The sequence below is a fragment of the Sardina pilchardus genome, chromosome 9, assembly GCF_963854185.1.
Source record: "Sardina pilchardus chromosome 9, fSarPil1.1, whole genome shotgun sequence".
Lineage (NCBI taxonomy): Eukaryota > Metazoa > Chordata > Actinopteri > Clupeiformes > Clupeidae > Sardina > Sardina pilchardus.
The window spans coordinates 11473784-11494442 of record NC_085002.1 but is presented as its reverse complement, the minus strand read 5'-3'; the positions used below and the strand labels follow the sequence as shown (position 1 = coordinate 11494442).

General features: G+C 43.7%; 1 protein-coding gene across 1 annotated transcript in view; it reads left to right on the top strand.

Annotated features, from left to right (window-relative positions):
* The first annotated feature begins 1066 nt into the window (after window positions 1-1066).
* cntn3b (contactin 3b) overlaps window positions 1067-20659 on the top strand; it is a 48046-nt gene continuing 28453 nt past the window's right edge. Inside the window, 3 exon segments of the mRNA XM_062545033.1 lie at window positions 1067-1146; window positions 6743-6879; window positions 9373-9508. Coding sequence (XP_062401017.1) covers window positions 6825-6879; window positions 9373-9508 — 191 coding nt within the window. The 5' untranslated portion in view covers window positions 1067-1146; window positions 6743-6824.

Sequence of the window (20659 nt, the reverse complement as noted above, 5' to 3'; positions counted from 1 at the left end):
CTTGACATGAGTTATTTTACAGTAAAAATATTCTGCTCCATGGCTACAGTATTTGTGACTTGATATCCAACACTAGGGTGTGCTGTTCATTTACTGACATCATATGTGTAACAGTAGGCTACAGGAGTGATGGATCATTTGGATTCTAGAGCATGTTTGTGTGTAGGAATGTTAAGTTCACTAGGCCTACTTCCTTGGACAAAAAACAGCCTAATGATGCCCCAAACACATACAAAATACATCACCGGATTCTCTGAATAGTTCAATATCTGTAAAGGCAAGTGTCAAGGCAGTGTTTATAAAAATAATAATAATTAAAAAAAAACTAATTACCAAAGCAGTCACCTTCGTCCTGGCGCCATGATTCCTGTTTATCTTGATAGCTTTTATAATAATTACCGGTTGTCATTTGACAAACAGCCGTTATTAACTCGAAACATGTAAAAAAAATCATTGGATAATGAATTTGCGCCCAACAAAAAGAGCACGTGGAGGTCAACCTCGCATTAGAGGCTACTGTTTTGCGTGTGGTGATAATTCAAAACCACCACCAACGGGGAATCTGAGCCGCACACGTAAGATAGCCTATTCTGCATGAGTGTTGGCGCTTGGCTGCCCTCTGTACAACGGTAAGTCTTGAGGACAGGGCGGACGGGCGGGGGATGTGCAGAGTGCAATTCGCCACTCACTCACTCTCACAGTGGTCCTCCCCTTGTCCTCTCTCCGTCTGGCACACTTTCTAATGCCGTGTAGCTGCAGCTAGACGACACGCAAGCACCTGTGAGCACTCAGCTGTCACAGTCGCGGCTTTGGGATCCGTGGGGTAATCGCGGGGGCGCTTCGTGGGAATACAACGGACAGCTCGTAGCCTTCCTCCAAACAGACGGAAGGGACTGCCTCTGTGACTGTGTGCACCCCATCAACAGCAACCCTTTGGATTTTTGTTTTGCACTCGGATAAATTCCCGGACCCCGCTCCAACCACACTCTAATCGTTGATGCCACTGGAAACGCGGTATGGATGACCAAGAAGGGTAGGAGCATTCGCACTGGATTTGTCCACTGTTCGGACCGTGGAATCGCCGCATACTCACCCACCGGTCAAGTAATTTCATGAAAAGGAGAAACTGTTCGGTCTTACTTTTCGGTATGTATTTTTAGATTGCACTCTGATAATACGTATCTCAGCCAAATGTTCTTGTCCTTACCTGGGACGTCTCGATCCAGTTTGAAAGTGCCGATAGATTAGGCTACACCTTGAGTAGGCTATCAATTCATTCAATCGTTTTTGTAAAAGGAATAGGGGAGTATTTACACTCGAAAAGTACTAACCCACACAGTTGTAGCTTACTTGTATGCCCCACAATACACTGAACACATTTCATTTTTGAACACAGTATTTGTGGGCGTAGGTTTGTGGTAGAGAAAGAGTCTTTCGGACATTGAGGATAGTGATGGGGAAATCAGGCTTAGGAAGGTGGTTGTTTGGGAGCATCACATGCATAATACTCTAATGCTCCGTGCGTACATAGTGGAGAATCATTGCCCGGGGCTGAGGTTTCTCTGCCAGACTTCACTCTTCTGTGGGGAGATAGCCGTATTATGCTCGCTTGAATCTTCACTATTGCTTTCATTCACGGAATAACTTCAGAGACTTGTCCAGAAATGAGGAGAGTCTTCTGTCAGTTTTTATAATAGGCTACTCAAAACCAGTAGCGAAATTGTGCGCGTTTTCATTTGGCTAGATTTTCAACAATAACAAGGTAATTAGGCCTACACTGACCTGCAAATTTATGATGGAAGTATACTTTCTCTCTCTCGCCATAAAAAAAAACCCTCTTTTATATGCTGTCAGTTGATTCTCTGCTATGGAGCTCCCATAGGCTACAAATTCATGGCCTTTGGAGTGTCAAGGAAAAGGAGGTGGAAAGAAATCTGCAGTGAGTCTTCTCATGTTCAGTCTATGCACATCTCCCATTGTATGCTATTCCAAGGGGGAATGCGATCCTGTTTCTCTGGCATTCATGTTTATTTATAGATGTAACTAGGATGCTTTGCATCATCTCATTTTGAGGATAACAAGCGCAGCCAAATTAGTGTTGTGGTGGGATAAAGGGGCAGCTGTGTGGAGAATTGCATTTAAATACCTCAATATACTGTACGTGTTGGGCTCACTTGTCAAATGGGCGTTATTAGCCGGCGTGGAGACAAGAGACGCTTTCATCTTTTTTTAGGATTCTTCCTGACTCTCAAAATAACTTCACAGACGGTTCTGTGGAATCAGTAAAATAAGATGACTAAATTGGTTTAAGGTGATATCGGCTAAGTGGTATATATGTGTTCTGCTATTTTATCTCTATGCGGTTTGTTATGCTCTTATGAAAAAGTAAAAAGATGCATGTTTAAGCTTGAAGAAGGTCTGTGTCGAAGGGATGGTCTCAGAGATATCACCGTGTCGGTCGGGTGGGTGATGTGACGGGTGACTGGAATCAGACTGTGTCTACGTTAAGTGCACCACTCTCCTGGCCCCACTTCTATCCACTAGATTCACCCAAGCATCTAAAACACGGGTTCCCTCGGTGTGTGTGTGTGTGTGTGTGTGTGTGTGTGTGTGTGTGTGTGTGTGTGTGTGTGTGTGTGTGTGTGTGTGTGTGTGTGTGTCTGTGTGTCTGTGTGTTTGTGTGTGTGTGTGTGTGTGTGTGTGTGTGTTTGTCTTTGTGTGTGTGTGATTCCTCCTCTGCACATACTGTAGGTTTTGACAGGAAAGTTCTCAAAGGACTGACAAAGACAAGTGAGGTCTGATCTTGGTGTAGGCTTTAGACGTCTGGCACTTGCCTTATAGAATGTGTATGAATTATGTGTCAGAATTACAGCACAAACACAAAGGAGATGGCAGATTTATTTACGAGGAACTGACTGTGAAATGCATTTTGCAATTGTAACTTCTTGACTGCGCTTATTGCTGATATTGTTGCATGACAGTCCAATCAAAGTTAAATTGTGATGTGATGTCACTTTTGCTTTTTGCTGGAGTCGAGGATTGACATCGCCTGTTCCATTTGTCATTGTTGGGCCTTGTTGTTTTGTCCAGCTTTCACGCTTAGATGTAATATTCTGCCACGGACTCATTTTTTAACACAGCAACTTTGTCATTTATAATGTTGTTTGTTTATTCTAGCCGTGCACATTTCTGAGACCATGTCAGTCAATCATGTCGAGTTGCACACTGTGTCTTTGTAGCCACCAGGCTTAATATAGAGCTTCTGTTTGTGATTGTGATTGCTTCTGCATGTGTAAGAGCATGAGATCGGCGTATTGTTGTCATTTGTTGAAGTGTTTGTCAAAAGTGAGGTGACAGCAGAAAGAAACAAAACATTTTTTGTCTTTTGACACAACTACTTTGATAAATGTCATATCTGAAGTGGATAAAAATGTCAGTTTAATCGTCCAAAAGCAAGGGAATCATGTGGTAGGCCTGCGTCTCACAGACATTTCAAACAAACATTGATATTCATCAAAGTAGTCTTTACCTTTCACAGAGATTTGCTAATCTCACTGTCAGTCTATGTAATGTCTCATTTATTGAGGACGGACTTTTTTTTGATTGGCATGAAAAAAAGATGAGGGAACTTGCGAGATGGATTTACTAGATGAATTTGCATATACCCAAGTGGCAGTAGGCCAATTATCCTTTTTGATAATGTCTCTAGCCCTTAGGTATCCTTAAGGATTCAACCACTGTCTCTACTCTTGTCAAGTCTCTGAGGAGAGGAGTTTCTGGTTGAGTATAATCAGTTTAAAGGCGATAGACACGCACATACATTCCAACTCATTTGCAGCGTGAGACTTTGAGCAAGTGTGGTGCTGTCGGGCAGTGTAGTGCACTGTGTTCAGTTCATCTCTGACTTTTGAATTTGTCTGATGAATCTCTGTGTTTTTTTTTGTGTGTGTGTGAGTGTAATTTGAATGGCATTTAATGTGCATGTTTGTCCAACTCCATTGACTGAGGCTCTCTTGCGTCGGCAAACAGCCACGTGCATCTTCAAAAACGTTTTTTTATGATCTTGGCCTCTTCGTCCCTCCTCTGTTCAACCCTCTTCCCTTCCATCTCCCCATGTCAGAGTCTTTGCAATTATGCTGACCCCCGGGGGGTGCGGACTGCGGAGGGGGAAAAAAGCCGACGCCTTTAACCACCTCTCCTATCAATTACACAGGAAACAGCCGCCCGGCTAGCCAAGCTGCGATCTCATTTGCCAAGGAATATGTCTGGCGAATGACTTTCATTAGGCCGCGCGCTATTGTGGAGGTGAGGCCGCGAAGCCTCATTACATTTGGCACGGCAATCTTGCACTCATCATCTCACCTCACAGAGTTAATGGATAATGATGCCGCACACCCCTGTCCTTTTACTGGGGGTGGCGTGGAGAGACTCCTCGTAATTGCGAAAGGCGGGCGACGATTTTTTTTTTTCCCGCCCTCGCCGTGCGCATTTTAGATGAGCCGAGCTCTCGACTCGGAGGCCCCCGAATGTGGCAGCCGGACCGACGCGCCAGGAGTCTATAGTTCAGTCGTTCCTTCATTTTTGCCGGCTGTTTATTCCTCTGCCATTTTCAGTCGTTTATTCTTTGGCCTTTTATTGTGCCGATGCTGAAGGAAGGAGATTACTGTGAAGACATTTGTTTATTCCAGCACAGGTTTGTGGCAGTAGTGAAGGCGCAAGATAGAAGGTACAAGGGGTAACGCAAGACGGCATTGAGGCCGTGTTGTCAGAGCGAGAATTTTAGAACACAATGTGTATTTTTTTCCCCTGTTAGTAGCCAAAGCGTGTAATCCAATGTGACACAATTTACAGTGGCAAAATGCGCCCCCTAAAACTTAAAAGACACCAGGAAATCCACCCTAAGTCCCTGTCTGCTCGCAATTACAGTCAGATGGGGAACAATTATCCATACCGGGGACATACAGTGCTAAGCCATTACTCTCCCTAAAGATTATGTATTTTTTTTACCAAATGACATGAGATGATCCCTCTCAGCATCCGGTGAGGCCTGTTGGCCAGTCTGTCTGTCTGTCTGTCTGTCTGTCTGTTTGTCTGTCTGGCAGACGTGGAAGGCATCTGTCATAAGGGTAAAAAGAAAACAGCTAAATAAAACAACACAGCTGAGGATCAATGAACCAGAAGCACTTTCTGCTGCATGCGAAAAGGTGTTCCCAGTCCCACACTAATGATATCATGGGAAGGCTCTGTGCAGTTGTTCCGGGTATGGCGAGTCAAGCAAAAATGTTTGTGGAGGAGAGCAAAAATTTCACAGTGGCCTCAGGCAACAGAGAGTGTCTGTGGGTTCCTCATTGACATGCTGAGTTAAGAGCTGTGCTTAAACAGTATCTAACTCTAGGTACGATTTCAAGGAGCCTGAACAAACAAACAAACCAAATATTCCAATCCTGGCATTCTGACTGCTACATCCTTTCACTTTGCAAGTACAAGCTCATAATTACATTTCCTTGATGAATTGGACAAATGTTCATTTTATTGCTGAGCCAAGAGAATTTTAATCAGTCTTCCTCGGTTACCTCTACATCACGCACAGCTGTTCAAGGAAACTGAAATGACAGTCACACAATAACAATAATCATTAAAAAAAAAAAAAAAAAAAAAGGAATCTGTGAAAATGAGTGTCATTCTTCAAAGCTGTCCAAATGCAAGCATCTCAGATGGGTGCTTGTGCTGAGTGACTGTGGGAGAGGCAGCGAGTTGCAGAGGAGCAGTGGAATAGGGACAGATAGTAGTGTTGCATACTGCACTGCATTTAGGTTGGCTGCCAGTGCCAGCCCCTATTAATAGGCTAAGGAAAGTAGCTTTTGAGGTCAATAATTCCAGCCATCTCATCCCAGTGGCGCTGCATATGTTTGTTGCTTGGCGCAGCATTTAATGCACACTTCAGTGTATACTTCAGCCTGTGACAGTAATCGGGAATGACACTGACTGTCCATTCACATGCTCTGTTGTTGTGCTTGTTCAGAATCCCCTCGTCTCTCTACTGCCGTCTGAACAACCTCTTAAAAGTGAGCATTGTCAACTGAAGTTGGCCTTTGACGTAAACTTGTTTCTCAGATCTTATTTATAGCATACTGTAGTATAGTAGTGAATGCCCTCTTCTGTGTTGTATTCAGCCATTAAAAATCTATCTGTCACCAGGTGCTAAGCCTTTTATTATGGAAATGTCAATCCCTGCAAGATTGAAATCCACTATCATGTGGTGTTGTTTTGTAATGCTAAGCGATACAAAAAGATTTGAGGTAGTGTGACTTGGGGCTATGTATTGCAAGGGTGCTGATGTTCAATAATAATTAACTGTGTCTGCTCTGTCATCAGATACCACTGTTTGATTTGGGAAGTCCTATTTGATCTTGACGGATCATGTAATCCGGTTTGCCACTGTTGAAGTGCAATTGAATTATGTTTGTCAAATTGACTCAATGCAGCAGAATGTCATCATTTTCAACTTTGTTGTAGACTTTTTAATCTGAAATGTTTTGCATGTACATAAGAGAGCTTATTCTCGGGAACTTGAATTTGTCTATTGAATTTGTCTAATGTCTATGAACACAGCACACTTGTTTGTATTTTTACATGAATCTGTACCATGCAAGCAAAAGTATCATGATTCAAGTACTGTCAGTATAATGTGTCTGTCATGATGCCTGATTTTAATTATTTCTATAATTACTTTATCCCACAGATTAAGTGTTTTGTAATCAAGGGAGAAGCATTCCATTCACAAGCAGTCGAATGAGAGTCATATTTGCCCTTGGCAACTGAAGATGATGTTACTATGGAAACAACTTGTGCTGCTATCAATCTTCGGCTGCCTTGCAGGTAAAATATTGTACCTCTGATTTATTTTATTGTAAACCGATGTTGTGCTCCGGTGCTTTGTAGTATTTATGTCTCCAATATCTTGATTCCGAGTTTTATTGGTCCCTTAGATGCACTGTTTCCTTTGTTCTCCTCAGTCCTATAGCTGTGTACCCTGGAAATTCAGAGTTCTCGCGAGAGCACTATTTGAATTTGCTCAGCGAGTCTCCCTGGTAATCAGTAATGATGCTCATTACCCATGCCGTCGGAGCCGAGCTGCACCAATCACATTGGTGTCTCTGATATAGGCGGGCTAAACAGATGACGACAGCGCTGCTGCGACTTCAAAGTCCGGAATTAGTCAGTAAACATTGTAGTGTCGTAGTGTTATCCATTTGCGTGCCGTGATATTTTCAAATGCATGCTTGGTGCCGTCCCTCGAGTTGGGTCATTTTCATTACTCATAGCCAGACCCTAAATCCTTCTAGATTTGGGTCTGGATTTCCAGGCTAATAGTCTTGCACTAGCTGCCATGAAATGCAATGATCCTCCTCCTCCGTGCTGCGGCCGTGTGTGTGATGTTTAGGCCGATGGCTGACCTTTGGTGCAGGTTCATGCTATCTGTCCATTGTCAGTTATCTGTCACTTCCATGCCCTGACCAGCGAAGGACATGCGGGGAATTGAAAATCATTTCAGTTCAGACAAAAGGCTTAGCCGCCGGTTACCACTGACCCAAATCCAATTATTAGACAGGAGGCCATCTTAATTGTTGGGGGTCAGGGCAATCCGTCATTTCTCTGACATGGTGCAGATGCATATCTGGGAGCCGTTAATGCAGTTCACCTGAAGACGCTCCCAGCTGGTGCCCTCAAAGGCCGTGGGGGAGAGGAAGAGAGGATGTGATGGCAGGAAGAACGTTTCACGTCTAGGTTTATCTGTAAGACCAGCTTTGGGTGCTGTTTGCACAATTTTCACTGTGTGTTCCACGTGAGTAACTTGTTTGGGATAGTCCCGTCACTACCTCCACTAGTAGCACCCTACCAAATGAAAAGGAAATAGATTAGTCCATAGCATAGTGTGTATAGTAGTGGAAACTGAGGATGTGAGATTATATTAGGTTTTCAGAGCCAGGCCGAATGGTCCTAGTGGATAAATCAAATTCTGGCTGAAAACACAACAACAAAATACCCAGATCATTCTGCAAATTCATTGGCTTGATGTCTGCTCAAGGATATCCGTATGTGGCATGGGTGCTAATGTAGCTTCCAAACATATTTGGACTTACTGTAGCCAGGTGTCATTCCTTGAACCACTCCACAAAGCTCACCCATTGGCCCAGTAATAAACAAAGCAAGCCGAGGCTTTCCAAATCAAATGAAAGATTCTGGCCAGCACTGGCAATTTACGAGGTCACAACCCCTCTCCGGCCCTGTGCTGCACTACTTACAAACGCATGTCATGGAAATGATCTGAAACATATCTTTACAGAAGACAAGAGAACACAGCAGCAAAAGGACTCACTGGGGTTTATTCTCCTTACAAGCAGGCTGTCAAGAGACTACAAGCTCTGACAAGCTCTGTCAAGAGACTACAAGCTCTTGGACCTTCGTTGGTCCCAATGACATATTGTGTCCTCAATGTCTGACCTCAGCACCTCAGCCAGCATGGCAATATGTACATGTGCTAATGCAATACAGGAATGATTAGGGTCATGGGCCATACATTTTCAATACATCAGTATAAATGTTAAGTAATTGTGATCACATACTGTATGTGTAGCATGAGACACAGAAAACCAACAAAGCAATCAAAAGACAGTTGCAGGAAAGTAGAGGATTAAGTATTTTTGTAATGTTTTGTAAAGTAAAACAAACTTAAAGCTTTCCATGACAGTGCACTTTCTCTCAGTTTGGCCTCCTGTGTTAAGCGTACACATGAGTATCGTGCCATTCTTGGAAATGCATCATGAATTATGATGAGATAATGTAAATAAAAATGCATGACAAGGTCTAATATAATTTATTATCATTATAATGTCTCAGTATTTGGTTGCATAAAATTATTCAGAAGTACGTGTGATACCAATCAAACACCTGGCTTCATTTCAAATGCTTACCTTGATGCCATAAGAAAGAATTCTGCTGGAACCTAGAAAGGTTGAGAGTTGCTGGTGATATTCAAATTTAAGTGGCCATGCAAATTTGAATATGACCTTCAGCAACCTTAGGATGACAAAGAAAAAAATGTGCAGTGGTCTGAACATTTTTCCAAAAACTGTATTATTCAGATCTCTGTAATTATCTTTCTTTTTTTGCACTAATAATAACCAGTTGTCAGTGAGTTGATGTTCAAGGTCTGTTTGGTTGCTTGGTTTTTGTTACATGAAGAACACAATCTCTAGCCACATCCACACACACTGTGTTGAGAGGAGCACAAAAGCCATTTCCTTTTGTTCCGAGATGCCACTAGATGATTATCTGTGCCTCACAAGCTAGCGCCGTGTTCCCATGCAGCTCTGGCAGAAGATGGAGCTTTTCAAGGGCCCATCTGGAGGCTGGAGCCCGCTGACCTGATCCTGCCCATCAGCTCCCCCGAGCAGGAGGCCACGCTGCCGTGCCAGGCCGACGGGAACCCCACGCCACAGTACAGGTACAGTAAGCCTGCCCAGCTTGGGGGCGCCGACTGGGAAGCCCACAGATCTGTTGGCCTGCAGTGGTAATGGTTCTAGTTGATTTGCATTGCCGGTCTCGAGAGGATGAAAATGTAGCCCTATTGTGCTGATTGCTATTGATTTTTTTTTTTTTTCTGAAGAAAGAAAAAAAAAGTAATTTCTTGGCCCTACTGTAATCTATAGCAGGATTGCAGTAACTTTATTTATTTATTTATCTATCTATCTGTTTAATTCAAAGCATCAGCATGCATTTTAATATGTTGCGTTTTACCGACTGTTCAATTGTCATGTTTTCTGGGGAGAAGAATGCGAGCTATTCAAATGCAAATTTTTCTGCTCTAGTTTATATCAAGTTGATCATTTCTTTTATCAAACTACACAATGTGTTTACTAAACAACGATTTGTGATGAAAGCTATTAGGGCTGTCGTGCATGCTTGGGAAGAGACAGACCTGATTTATTTCTCTGTTGCGTTAAACAGTCGTGGGGGCTCTGGTTATTCTAATGCAGAATTTATAAGGTCGTGCCGACTGTAAATTGCTGTCTTAGTGCGTGAAGCAATGCATAGACAATGATTTAGAGAGTAAGGAGACCTAAATGACTAATTTGTAGTCAAGATTCCAAGATATCCCATGTGGTTATTCCCGGGTGGGTGCATGTCAGAAAATAGCTGTCTGTGCTGCTTTTCTGGTAGATTGTGTTTCATAGCTTGGGTCAGCAGCATGTAAAGGTAGCAGCTAGCTGCCGACAGAGTCTGTAACCTTGTGAGTGACATTCCGCTACATGCTTACATCTCCATTTAATATGTGCCTGAGTGTAAAGCATGGCTCTGGACAAGCAGACAGGATCATCGCCATGGAAGATGACCAATGTAAAGATGAGGCAAATCGTTACATTACACACATTTTATAACGTACATACAGTATGAGGGGTTTCTGATGGAAGGTGGAAAGTGGTGATGGTGGGAATATTGCAGATTGAAAAATCCTTTTCAAGAATATACCCAGAGCAGGTACACTCTCTGAAAAGAGCTTTGGTCTGCCTAACAAGATGTCAGAATACTAGTTAATTAAAGTATTAGACCACATCCAAAGCCACTCTGTCAAATATGTGCACTGCTTGCATGGGGTGCTAGGTCCTAAATGGCTTTAAGAGTTTTTGTTTGACTGCCTTACCATTTTGGCATTTCTTTTTTTTAAATGACTCTGGCCAAATTGCTAGTGGCATGAGTGTTTTTTAACTGAGTGGTTGACAAATATAGACGTCACAATCCATTATAAAAAAACATAATAATATAATTGCAAAAAATATCAATTAAATGTAACACCGACTATATGGTAATTGAGATGATTCATTAGAACACTTTGCTGTTGCATTCGTCTTTTGATTTAGATTGTTCAGGAGGTGTGCAACTTCATTATAGCTTCTTATGTGCAGATGAGAGAAGATACCATTTGTTAGACTGAAACTCCTCCTGAAGGGAAATATAAAAGCCAAGTGAAAGGAAACATCAACCTTAGAAGAGTCTTGAGCATGTTTATGCTGTATTTAGGATTCGGTTGCGTTTCAAAACACAGCATCTGTCCTCCTTCCAGATGGGTAAAGTAATCTCTGAGCAATCACTGCAGAGACAAAGGCAAATGTCACCGCAGCACAGTAATTCTCCCCAACAGGACTCCAAACCATTTATATTCTTCTGTAATGTATACTGAAAAACATAGCATTAGCGGAACAAATAACAACACACACAAATAAATTAGCTTTGAAATCAAATGTGGCTCAGCAGCATGTTTTTATTCAGCGTAAAACAGCGTGAAACGTGGAGCTGGATCATGAGCGAAAATTGTCTATCAAGGGAGAGAGAGAGAGAGATAGAGAAGGGGAGGGAGAGAGAGAGGGGGGAAAAAAGAACAAGTGACTTTTTCTGTCAGGGGGATGTCAAAGTTTTATCAGTCTGCTATTAAAGCATAAAGGTGTCATGTGGAGCCTGAGGATACCTCAGGCAATTTACCTCTTTTTTTAAAATAGATCCCGGTGAGAAATCAGAGCATGGCACCAGACCAGCCCTGCCTCCGTCTGAAAGCTCTGTTAAAGTAGCTTAGCTTGAAAAGCCTTAACTCTCATCTCTCACTCAGATCTCAGGCCTCCAGTATGGGAGCTGAGAGGCCAGCAATACAAGTGGCAGCTGGCTCCCACCGGGTTTTCACATGTGTGTTGGTGAGTGTGTGAGAGTATGTGTGTGTGGGTACGTGTGTGTGTGTGTGTGTGTGTGTGTGTGTGTGTGTGTGTGTGTACGTGTGTGTATGTGTGTCTCACACTGCTCCAAGCACTCTGTGTGTTGTGGTCAGTATGTGGGGGTGGCGTGTGGTTGCCTGGCGATGTACTCCTGAGAGGAGGCAGCTTTGCTATGTGCCCGTGTGTAGGCATTGGCAGACGGCACGCATACACACACACACACACACACACACACACACACACACGCATGCATACAGTGAGACGATGTGTTGAGGAGTTGAAGGCCTGTGTGTAGGCTGTGCTGTGATTCTGTGATGTGAAGTCTTCGTGGGGTGTAAAGTCCTCTGTGGTGTGTTTGACGTGGAGGAGTGTGTGTGTGTGTGTGTGTGTGTGTGTGTAGGCTCCATGTGGCGTGGTGATGTTGTCTTTCAAAGTCCAGTAACTTGAATGATGCAAGGCTGTGGTGGTAATTAAGAAGCAGGGTAAAACAGGAGAAATTTGATGGAGATGGACCGAATGAGAGAGAAAGTGATTCTGTGTGCTGTGTGTGTGTGTGTGTGTGTGTGTGTGTGTGTGTGTGTGTGTGTGTGTGTCTGTCTGTCTGTGTGTGTGTCTGTGTGTGTGTGTGTTAGAGAGAGGGAGAGTGAGAGAGAAACAGAGAGAGGAAGAGTGTGTTAGATGAGAGAGATGTGATGTTTTAGCTTGTGTAGTTATTAGCGCATGCGATGCTAATGGGCCATGAATAGTGACCACTAAGGAGCTTTGTGTGCTGATTGGCCTGGGGAGGACATTAGTGGACAGCCTGTTATTTATTGAGAGCTTTGTGTGTTGATCTGTGTGTGTGTGTGTGTGTGTGTGTGTGTGTGTGTGTGTGTGTGTGTGTGTGTGTGTTGACCACTGCAGGGGTATGTGTGGAGCCTATATTATGGTCATTACATGTGCATGGATTGCTTATTGATTAGAATCGAGACTGTTAATTTGGTTCGGTGTGTAGAGATAGCTATTTACTGTAATGGACTTGACTTTTTCTTGACTTTTTCTTTTACTTTTTCTGGTAGTGGTATGGCGGTATGTTTATTATTTCTCTGTATTTTTCTTGACAATGGTAAGATTTGGTGTGAAATATTGAAGCATAGCGATTGTTGAAAAGTTTTTGCGCCGGTAATACCGTTATCATTTGGAGTGCTTTATGGTCAACTTCATGGAGTGCTTAATAGACTATATTCTTAAGCCTCATGCTAACACCTTTCTTCAACCCTTTCTCAATGCTCACTCTGCACAAAAAGATTAGGTGAACCTGAATATTAATAGTCAGTGATGAATCATGTCTTCTATTCTAATTTTTCACATGGATGTATTAATAACCGTTGCTATAGATTCTTAAATGCAGTATTCCACAGCAAAGGAGACTGTTGTATCATGCAGGAATGCAGCTGTTTTTTTTAACAATGCTTTAAGCCTCTGGTAGGATATCATGCAATCCTGCCACGCAAAGGCACTGAGGCATCATAGTGTCTTCAGTTATCACACATGCTGTAACCCCCAAATAGCCTTTTTAACCAACCAGCCATCCAACCCTGCAACTGTGCATGCTCAGCTGAGTTGTCTGAGCTCCAGCTGTTAGGACCAGAACCGTAACATTAGCAAAGGCCAGGATTACAGCCATTATGGCCCAGCCGCCGCAGTCAGTAAGCTAACTAGCCGCTGCACTGCTCAAAGGGCGCAAAAGAAAGGAGATGAATGCTGTTTGCAGTTCAGTGTTGAAGCCTTGGTGGAGCATTGAAGTGTCCTTCCCTAATTAAAATTGGGATTAATGCCGCTATTAAATGTAGGCTATTGCAGGCAGGTGTGATAATTCTAAAAAGTGTGTGTTAAAAAGTGAATAGGGAAATGCTCTCTATACATGTGGAATAAGGAAATGATCTCTATACATGTGGAATAGGGAAATGGTCTCTATACATGTGGAAGGCAGATGAGAGGCTACTGTACTGTACATCACCAGCCTGTGAGCGAGGAAGGCCTTGCCCTGACATCAGTGAAGGCTGCCGTTGGCCTTCGCGAGTCTTCAGAGGCCAAGCGTCTTCATTTGCATGTGAATAGTCCGCTCCGTGATGATCTCCTGGTTCAATGCGCTCGCCGTTTCTCTCTCGACACCCTCGGTCATGAAACGTGGCGCGCGGGATGCGCTGAATGCATGCTGTCAACGAAATAATGGATGGCTCCTCCACCTCAAGCCTGTCCTTGTGTACCCATGAAAGTGAGCTCAGTATTTCAATGATGTTTACCTGTTTGCCTCTGCGTGTAGCCATGCGCCTTCTACTGTGCCAGTCTCATTGACCTTCATGCGGCATCCCAACCTTCCCTCTCGTCCTGGCCTCTGCTGTGAACCAGATCGGGAGAAGGGAGGGAGGTGGAGGTGGGGGGGGGGGGGGTATTGTGCAGGGAATCCTGTTGTAATCCCTGTGAGGCATATCAGGATTGTGGCCAAATGCTGTCCCACAGGCGCTCTCTTTCAAGGCACTCACAGATCTCGCCCGTTTGAGGATGTGAATGTGAAGAGAGGTTGAGAGGGATGGATGTGTGTGTGTGTGTGTGCCGCCGATGATGACTGAGAGGGTTGTGCGGTGTGTGTGTGTGTGTGTGTGTGTGTGTGTGTGTGTGTGTGCGCGCTCTTCTTCAGAGGGCCTGAGTGGTCATCAATATTGATGAATGCTGGATTGCTTGTGTATAGTTGCTCTGAGCTCTGTGTTGGATAGTTGCATGAGAGGGATTCGTGGAAAGTATTTGTGTTTATGACTGTTAGCGTGATGTTTATAGCAAGGTCTTATGTAGTGATCAAAAAGAGGCCCATTATTACAGTAAGGTTGTGTTTTGTAGTCTATTTGTACATATGTGCATATATTTGTATTGTGTATGCGGTGTCTATGATGGCAGTATTCCAAGAGGCTATTGCTTTTCTATTTTCCATGCCAATTAAAAATAACTGAATTCTATATGTTTCCAACTGTAGGCGTAGGTATTAGGCCTACATAATGCCAGACACTGTATGTTGTAATGAGACAGTATAGTCTCTAATTATATCCATTGTGTGAGGGAACTGTCAGTTTGGTGCTGGTGCTGGGCAGGAGGCAGCTCTGTGCAGTGCCCAGCACTCGCTGCTGTTTTGGCTGGCTATGGGCTTTAGCACTGGGCGGTATGCATGAATGCTTTCTGCCTTTGCATCATTAGTAGCCTATGCCGAGGTTCCTATCTGGCTATGTAAACGTGCATGCTCTGTGTAATGGCCAGCATTGTTTTGTTGAGAGAGCTCACACCGTTCAAGCAGAGTCGATGGCTTCTCGTCACGATTAGATGCCAGTGTTGTCGGTGTGGGCCGCAGCGCTGCGTATCAGCAGAACAGGGCAGGGCCCCGGGGGATAGCAGGTGAGATGGCTGGACACATGCTGAGATGTTGCGCTGCTGTTCTCCTCCTCCTCGCCCCCGGTCTCCTTTTGATGAAGAGGGGGCCTCATGCAAAATTGATGCGGGGCCTCAAGGTCGGCCAGAGTTCAGCTGGACCGTGGCAGAGTTTGGCCGCTGACTCCTGACCGGGCGCAGGAGACCGGTCAAAAGAGAAACAGCGAGATCCTTGCCAGTGGTCATTGTCTGCTGACCTCCACATGCTGTCAGACACAGTATTTGCAAGGCAAGAAGCGGATTTGTTGTGGATAGTTCATTGGCTTGCAGCACAACTCTCGAGCCTCCCGTACAAAAGTTTTAAGTTATACAAAGAAGCAAGCAACTTTCTTAGCAAACTTTTTATATAGCATTCGTCAGTATAAGCCTGGTATAACGCTGTGTAGTTCGAAGCCAGATACTCACTTGCTAAGAACCAATCCAGCGAAAGAGTTTGAATTGAACATGGTGGTTTAATTCAAAGTTTTCATTAAAAAATGAAACTTTGCTAGGCCTATTAGAGGATATCCAAATTCACTTGCATCTTGCCAATTACAGAAGTGAAATCAAGATATGCTTAGCAGTAAATGTAAGCATTCCAGCCCTGTATGTTTAATCTATGTTTAATCTGAATGCATATTTAATCAGACTATGCTCCAACTCATCAGGGTTCCTGCGTGCAGTTTAGCACACAGAGAGACAGAACATGGTGCGGATGACCAAAGTATTCCGAAATGAATCAAATATTCAGCAGCAGCAGAGCTGAATAAACAAACACCATCAGAGGCTTTTTTGCCCTCATTAGATCTTTGGGAAGCAACAGGTGTCAGAGGGTCCCTCCCCCCCTGTGAACCAAAACACAGGGAGTGTTGCTCTCATAAATACATAATTGCAGTGAGCTGAGCAACACATTCATTTGTGTGTGTGTGTTTGTGTGTGTGTGTGTGTGTGTGTGTGTGTGTGTGTCCGCGTGTGTGTTTGTGTTTTAAATCTCCAGTTTTTTGCCAGTTTGGTTATCAGCAGGCCCAGCTTGGAATATTTTTGTAAAATGTTCTCGGTGCTGTCACCAGGCAGGTGATGGTTCTAATGATGATTCTGTCAGATCCACTAGAATAGCATCCATACACAACTGTTTAGTTCCCTTTCGCTATTCTACCTTTGGTAAGTCAGCATTTGCAGTGAATGCCACCACACAATGGAATGGCATACCAGATAACATAAAGACCGCTGGCTCTATTAGCAGTTTTAAATTGCATCTAAAACATCTACTGAAAACCACACAGCATTGCACTCATTAACATTTGACAAAGCATACACTATACTTTTTTGTTGTTGTTTTTGTTTTTGTTTCGTCTTGTTCTTGTGTATATGGTCTTCTTTGTTTGTCTGCTGTACATGTGTATTTGTGCCCTGCCAGGGGGACTACGGATGTAAATTAGCCTAAGGCTAACTCTGGTACAGTGCATCAAATGGAAACATTTATGTTAAAAAAACTGTACATGGTCCCTTACAAATAAAATGACAAATGACAATGATATGGTGATGAGGCATGATGGCGGGAGGTGGTTCTGTTGTGTTGTGTGTCTGAGGATGTCAGCTGTTCTGTAACGGCGGCCGTCCGTGGCCGTTCACACTGATGATCCTCACACGCCGCTGTTCGCTCTGGTCACTCTCCACCTGGGCTGGCTCTTGACACCTCTTTGTCCCGTTTCGGCCGCACAAGGTGTTGCGCACACACAGACACAAGACAATGCATAGCCTAACCCTGGCAGGGATTAGTTGTTGTAGCTATGCACAGACAAATATATTAAATCCCTTGTGCTGTCTTTTAGAGATTTCCCCGATGGACAACAAAGCCTTATTAATTATACAACATGATGCAGGATTCAGGAGCAACACAGAAGAGGCTGGTGCTGCTGCAGTCTCTACCTGTGATCAGTAAAGGCACCGCACTGCCTTCTTTGTACCACACTGCAGCTAGTCAACAATACACCACCACAAGACACAGAATAGCAACACACGCAGTCAGCAGGACACAGAGAGAGCCGCTGCCAGCTCTCTTGAAACGGGACACAAAAAGATGCTAGGCGTGTCTGGATCGACCTGAGCTTAGTTGGAGTGCTGGGGTGTGGATATGATCTGGAGGCTGTGAGGACCAAAGAGACACAAAAGATGCTCAATGAAGAAATTCAAGCTGGGAGGACTGTGGTGTTATCATTAAAGGGACACTTCACCGATTAGAATTAAGCTTTGTATCTTTAGAAAACCAGTCATGTTTTTGAATGGTCGTGCATCATTCCCTCAGTTTGTCTTGAGATGGGAGAAATCAATGTTCAATGTTGGACTTCCTGATTTCAATGATGTAAAAATCATCATTTTACATCATTGAAAGCAGGAAGTCCTATTCATGGGTTTCATTGAAATCCGTATTTCTCCCATCTCAAGGCAAACTGAGGGAATGATGCACGACCATTCAAAAACATGACTGGTTTTCTAAAGATACAAAGCTTAATGCTAATCGGTGAAGTGTCCCTTTAAGATAATCATCATCGCCGTGTTAATATTGCATTGTTCCTCACCGAGCCTTTGTTTATTGGCTGAATCTAGTGTCTTGGGGAGACAATGCCGCTCATTCAGAAAGGCTGGCATTTTGTAATTGTTAGTAATCGTGCCATGTAATGTCAAACGCTGCTGCGATTGTATTCAGCATTAATTAGCGGAGACATTAGTCTATGACCCACTGTAGTGGCTAAGCATATCCAGGGGGCACATTGTTGGAAACCACTGGTAGCATCTCCAGCCTGACAATGATTGGCATGGGCAGAAGACTGTGCCAGGTTTCAAGCTGATTTTCAAGGTTCTTTAAGGACATTCTCACTCACACACACACACACACACACACACACACACAGAGACAGACACACTAACACAGACACACTGTGTCTCTATACATGTACTGATTCATACATGGCAAAAATATTTAAACTTGCGTTGAAATATTTGTGTCGGCATGGAGAAATAGTCCCAGCGTCGGAGCCCAAGCGCCTTAGAGTCAGTCTCCGTGCCCCCGTGAAGAATCTGGAGCCCTGCAATGTCATGCCATCTCCCGCGCGCGGGGCGGGGAGTGAGGCGCCGCGGTGGCATCGACGGCAGCTGGTGAGTGTCCCTGGCAGGCTGCGCGGGGCTTACGGGCGAAGCGGCGGCGGGCGGTGGCAGTGGCGGCGGCAGCCAAAGTGTTTGACAGCGCACCGTTTCAGACAGTATGGAGTGGAGCCACGCACACCATCAGCTCAGCCCGCTCGCTGTCTTCCGCTGTTAAGCTCCGTAATGCAGCACAGCTCCCCTCATCAGCCTCCCCCCCTACTCCGCCCGTCTGTGCCCCCCCTCGCCCCCATCCTCCAGTGCCAGTGGGGTGGGGGGTGGCTGAGTGGAGTTGGGTGGAGTTGGATGGAGGAAGAGGGTTGAGAGAGAAAGAGAGAGAGACCATGATATTTTCATTATATCGCCAGTGGAATATTGCCACTACATTGCAGACTTTCTCATTGTGTTTATCCTCTTGATTTATTCCTCTGTCTGGCCACCCTGGCCTCAAAGGAGCGATTCTACTTTTTCAAAGTGATTGACCCGAGACTGACCAGTGCGGATACAAACTGACATGACTTATGCACTTCAGAAATATCATTAGGCTCGTCAGCGAGGTGCCATTTGTGAGTTTGGAGCTTTTCCGGTCCACTGTGGAAACCCGATTTGAGGTCACATCATTGAGGGCTTCTTTTTTTTTGCTCAGGCTTTACGTGTAGTTGAGATGTGCCTATATATCCAAACGATTCCCCTTTTTTTTGTTTTTTTGTTATTTGTTGTGTAAAAGGGACTGAAGATACAGTGTGTTAAATGTGTCACTTACTAATGGAAAGTAATTCTCACAATATATAGTGTGATACTTTGAAGCAGAATTTTTTATGTCTGCCTGAAGTTCTTTTCACTTTTAAACTTAAACTCTTTTACACCTTAGGTGTCACATACTTAACACGGTGCAAAGCAATTATATGATTTGAGCAACGTCCTTGGAGAATCTATACTCTGATAATTATCATCTCCAAAAAATGTTAAGAAATATTTTGTCACCCTAGCAGTTACAAAATAAATCAGTTTAACTCGACACTGCTGCTCTCTGGAAGATGAATAATTCAAGATGTAACATGAAAGACAGCCTTGGCACATCTTTTGTTGTCTGTTCGATGAGTGTCTTGGGTGAGTCACAGGCAACTAGCACCGTGCTAATGCTACAAAGCTGGGTCTGTGCTCTGTGTTTGTTAGTCTTGCCTAGACTATAGAGTGATAGTGCTTTGCATCATCCAAATTGTCATTTCAATTTCAAAAATGTCAGAGTCTTACAGCCTCTCGGAGCTCAAACAGTCCACACTTCCACACTAATTGTGGAGTTGCACTGACATGTGACGACGAAATGAGTCTCATGCATGTGAACATGTATGAAAGGGGATACTAGAAAAGCGCATGAATAAATGTTTGATGCTGAAGATCAAAAGGAAAATCGAAAAAATCCAGCTTTGCATTTACTTATTATTTTTTTAGATGCCCTGTGCTGCATAATGGTGTTTGTGTCTTTCATTCGTATTGTAAGCAATTTATTCTTGTTTATTGGAGGAACTGAAAGCTTCTTGTTAGCTATGCTACCATTACCTTTATACTTGGGGCTAATGTTTTATTCTAAGTGTGTTATTGTATAAGCAACGACACACTAATTAAAGGATCCCATTGTGACTCGTTGTACAAATATCTTATGATGGCTCCAGGGATTTGCATAATGTGATAATTCACAAGCACCCCCTACCAGGAGGACAACTTTAAAGTGGCTAATATAATGTAGACTTGATGTAGGGATGTATTGTATCTATCAGCATGCCAAACGCTCTGAGAGAAGTACTTTGTATTGTGTGCTTTTCACAGAAAAGGGAGACACATTCCTGATACGTTCCTGAAACATTCCCTCATGGATGCAGCGACATGTGCGATCACATTAGGGCTGCATCCTGTGAGCTTGTATATCTCTTTGTAAGATGTGAAGACGCCTTTTAGCCCAGAACAAGAGCTAAGCTAATGGCTTTGTTGTCCTCATCTGTTTGTTTGTGTCAAGCAAAATGGCCAGAGTAATGGCTAATCATCAAGGAGAATGTATCGCTAAGAACGCAGGGCCAATCAATTACCGCAAATTAAAGATGATTAGGCTCTGATGATTTTTTCAATGCTGTAATGAATGCCTCTTATTCAAATGTTCAAAGGGAGAAAGCATGTGTGTGTGTGTGTGTTTGGGGAGGAGGGGGCAAAAAAATGTAAAATAACATTTGTCCGTTCGGACAGGGCTTCTGTTTTCATCCCTGGTTTCTTTAACCATAATGAAGCTGGGCCTCGTCAGATCAATGTGTGTGAGGAATGTTTGC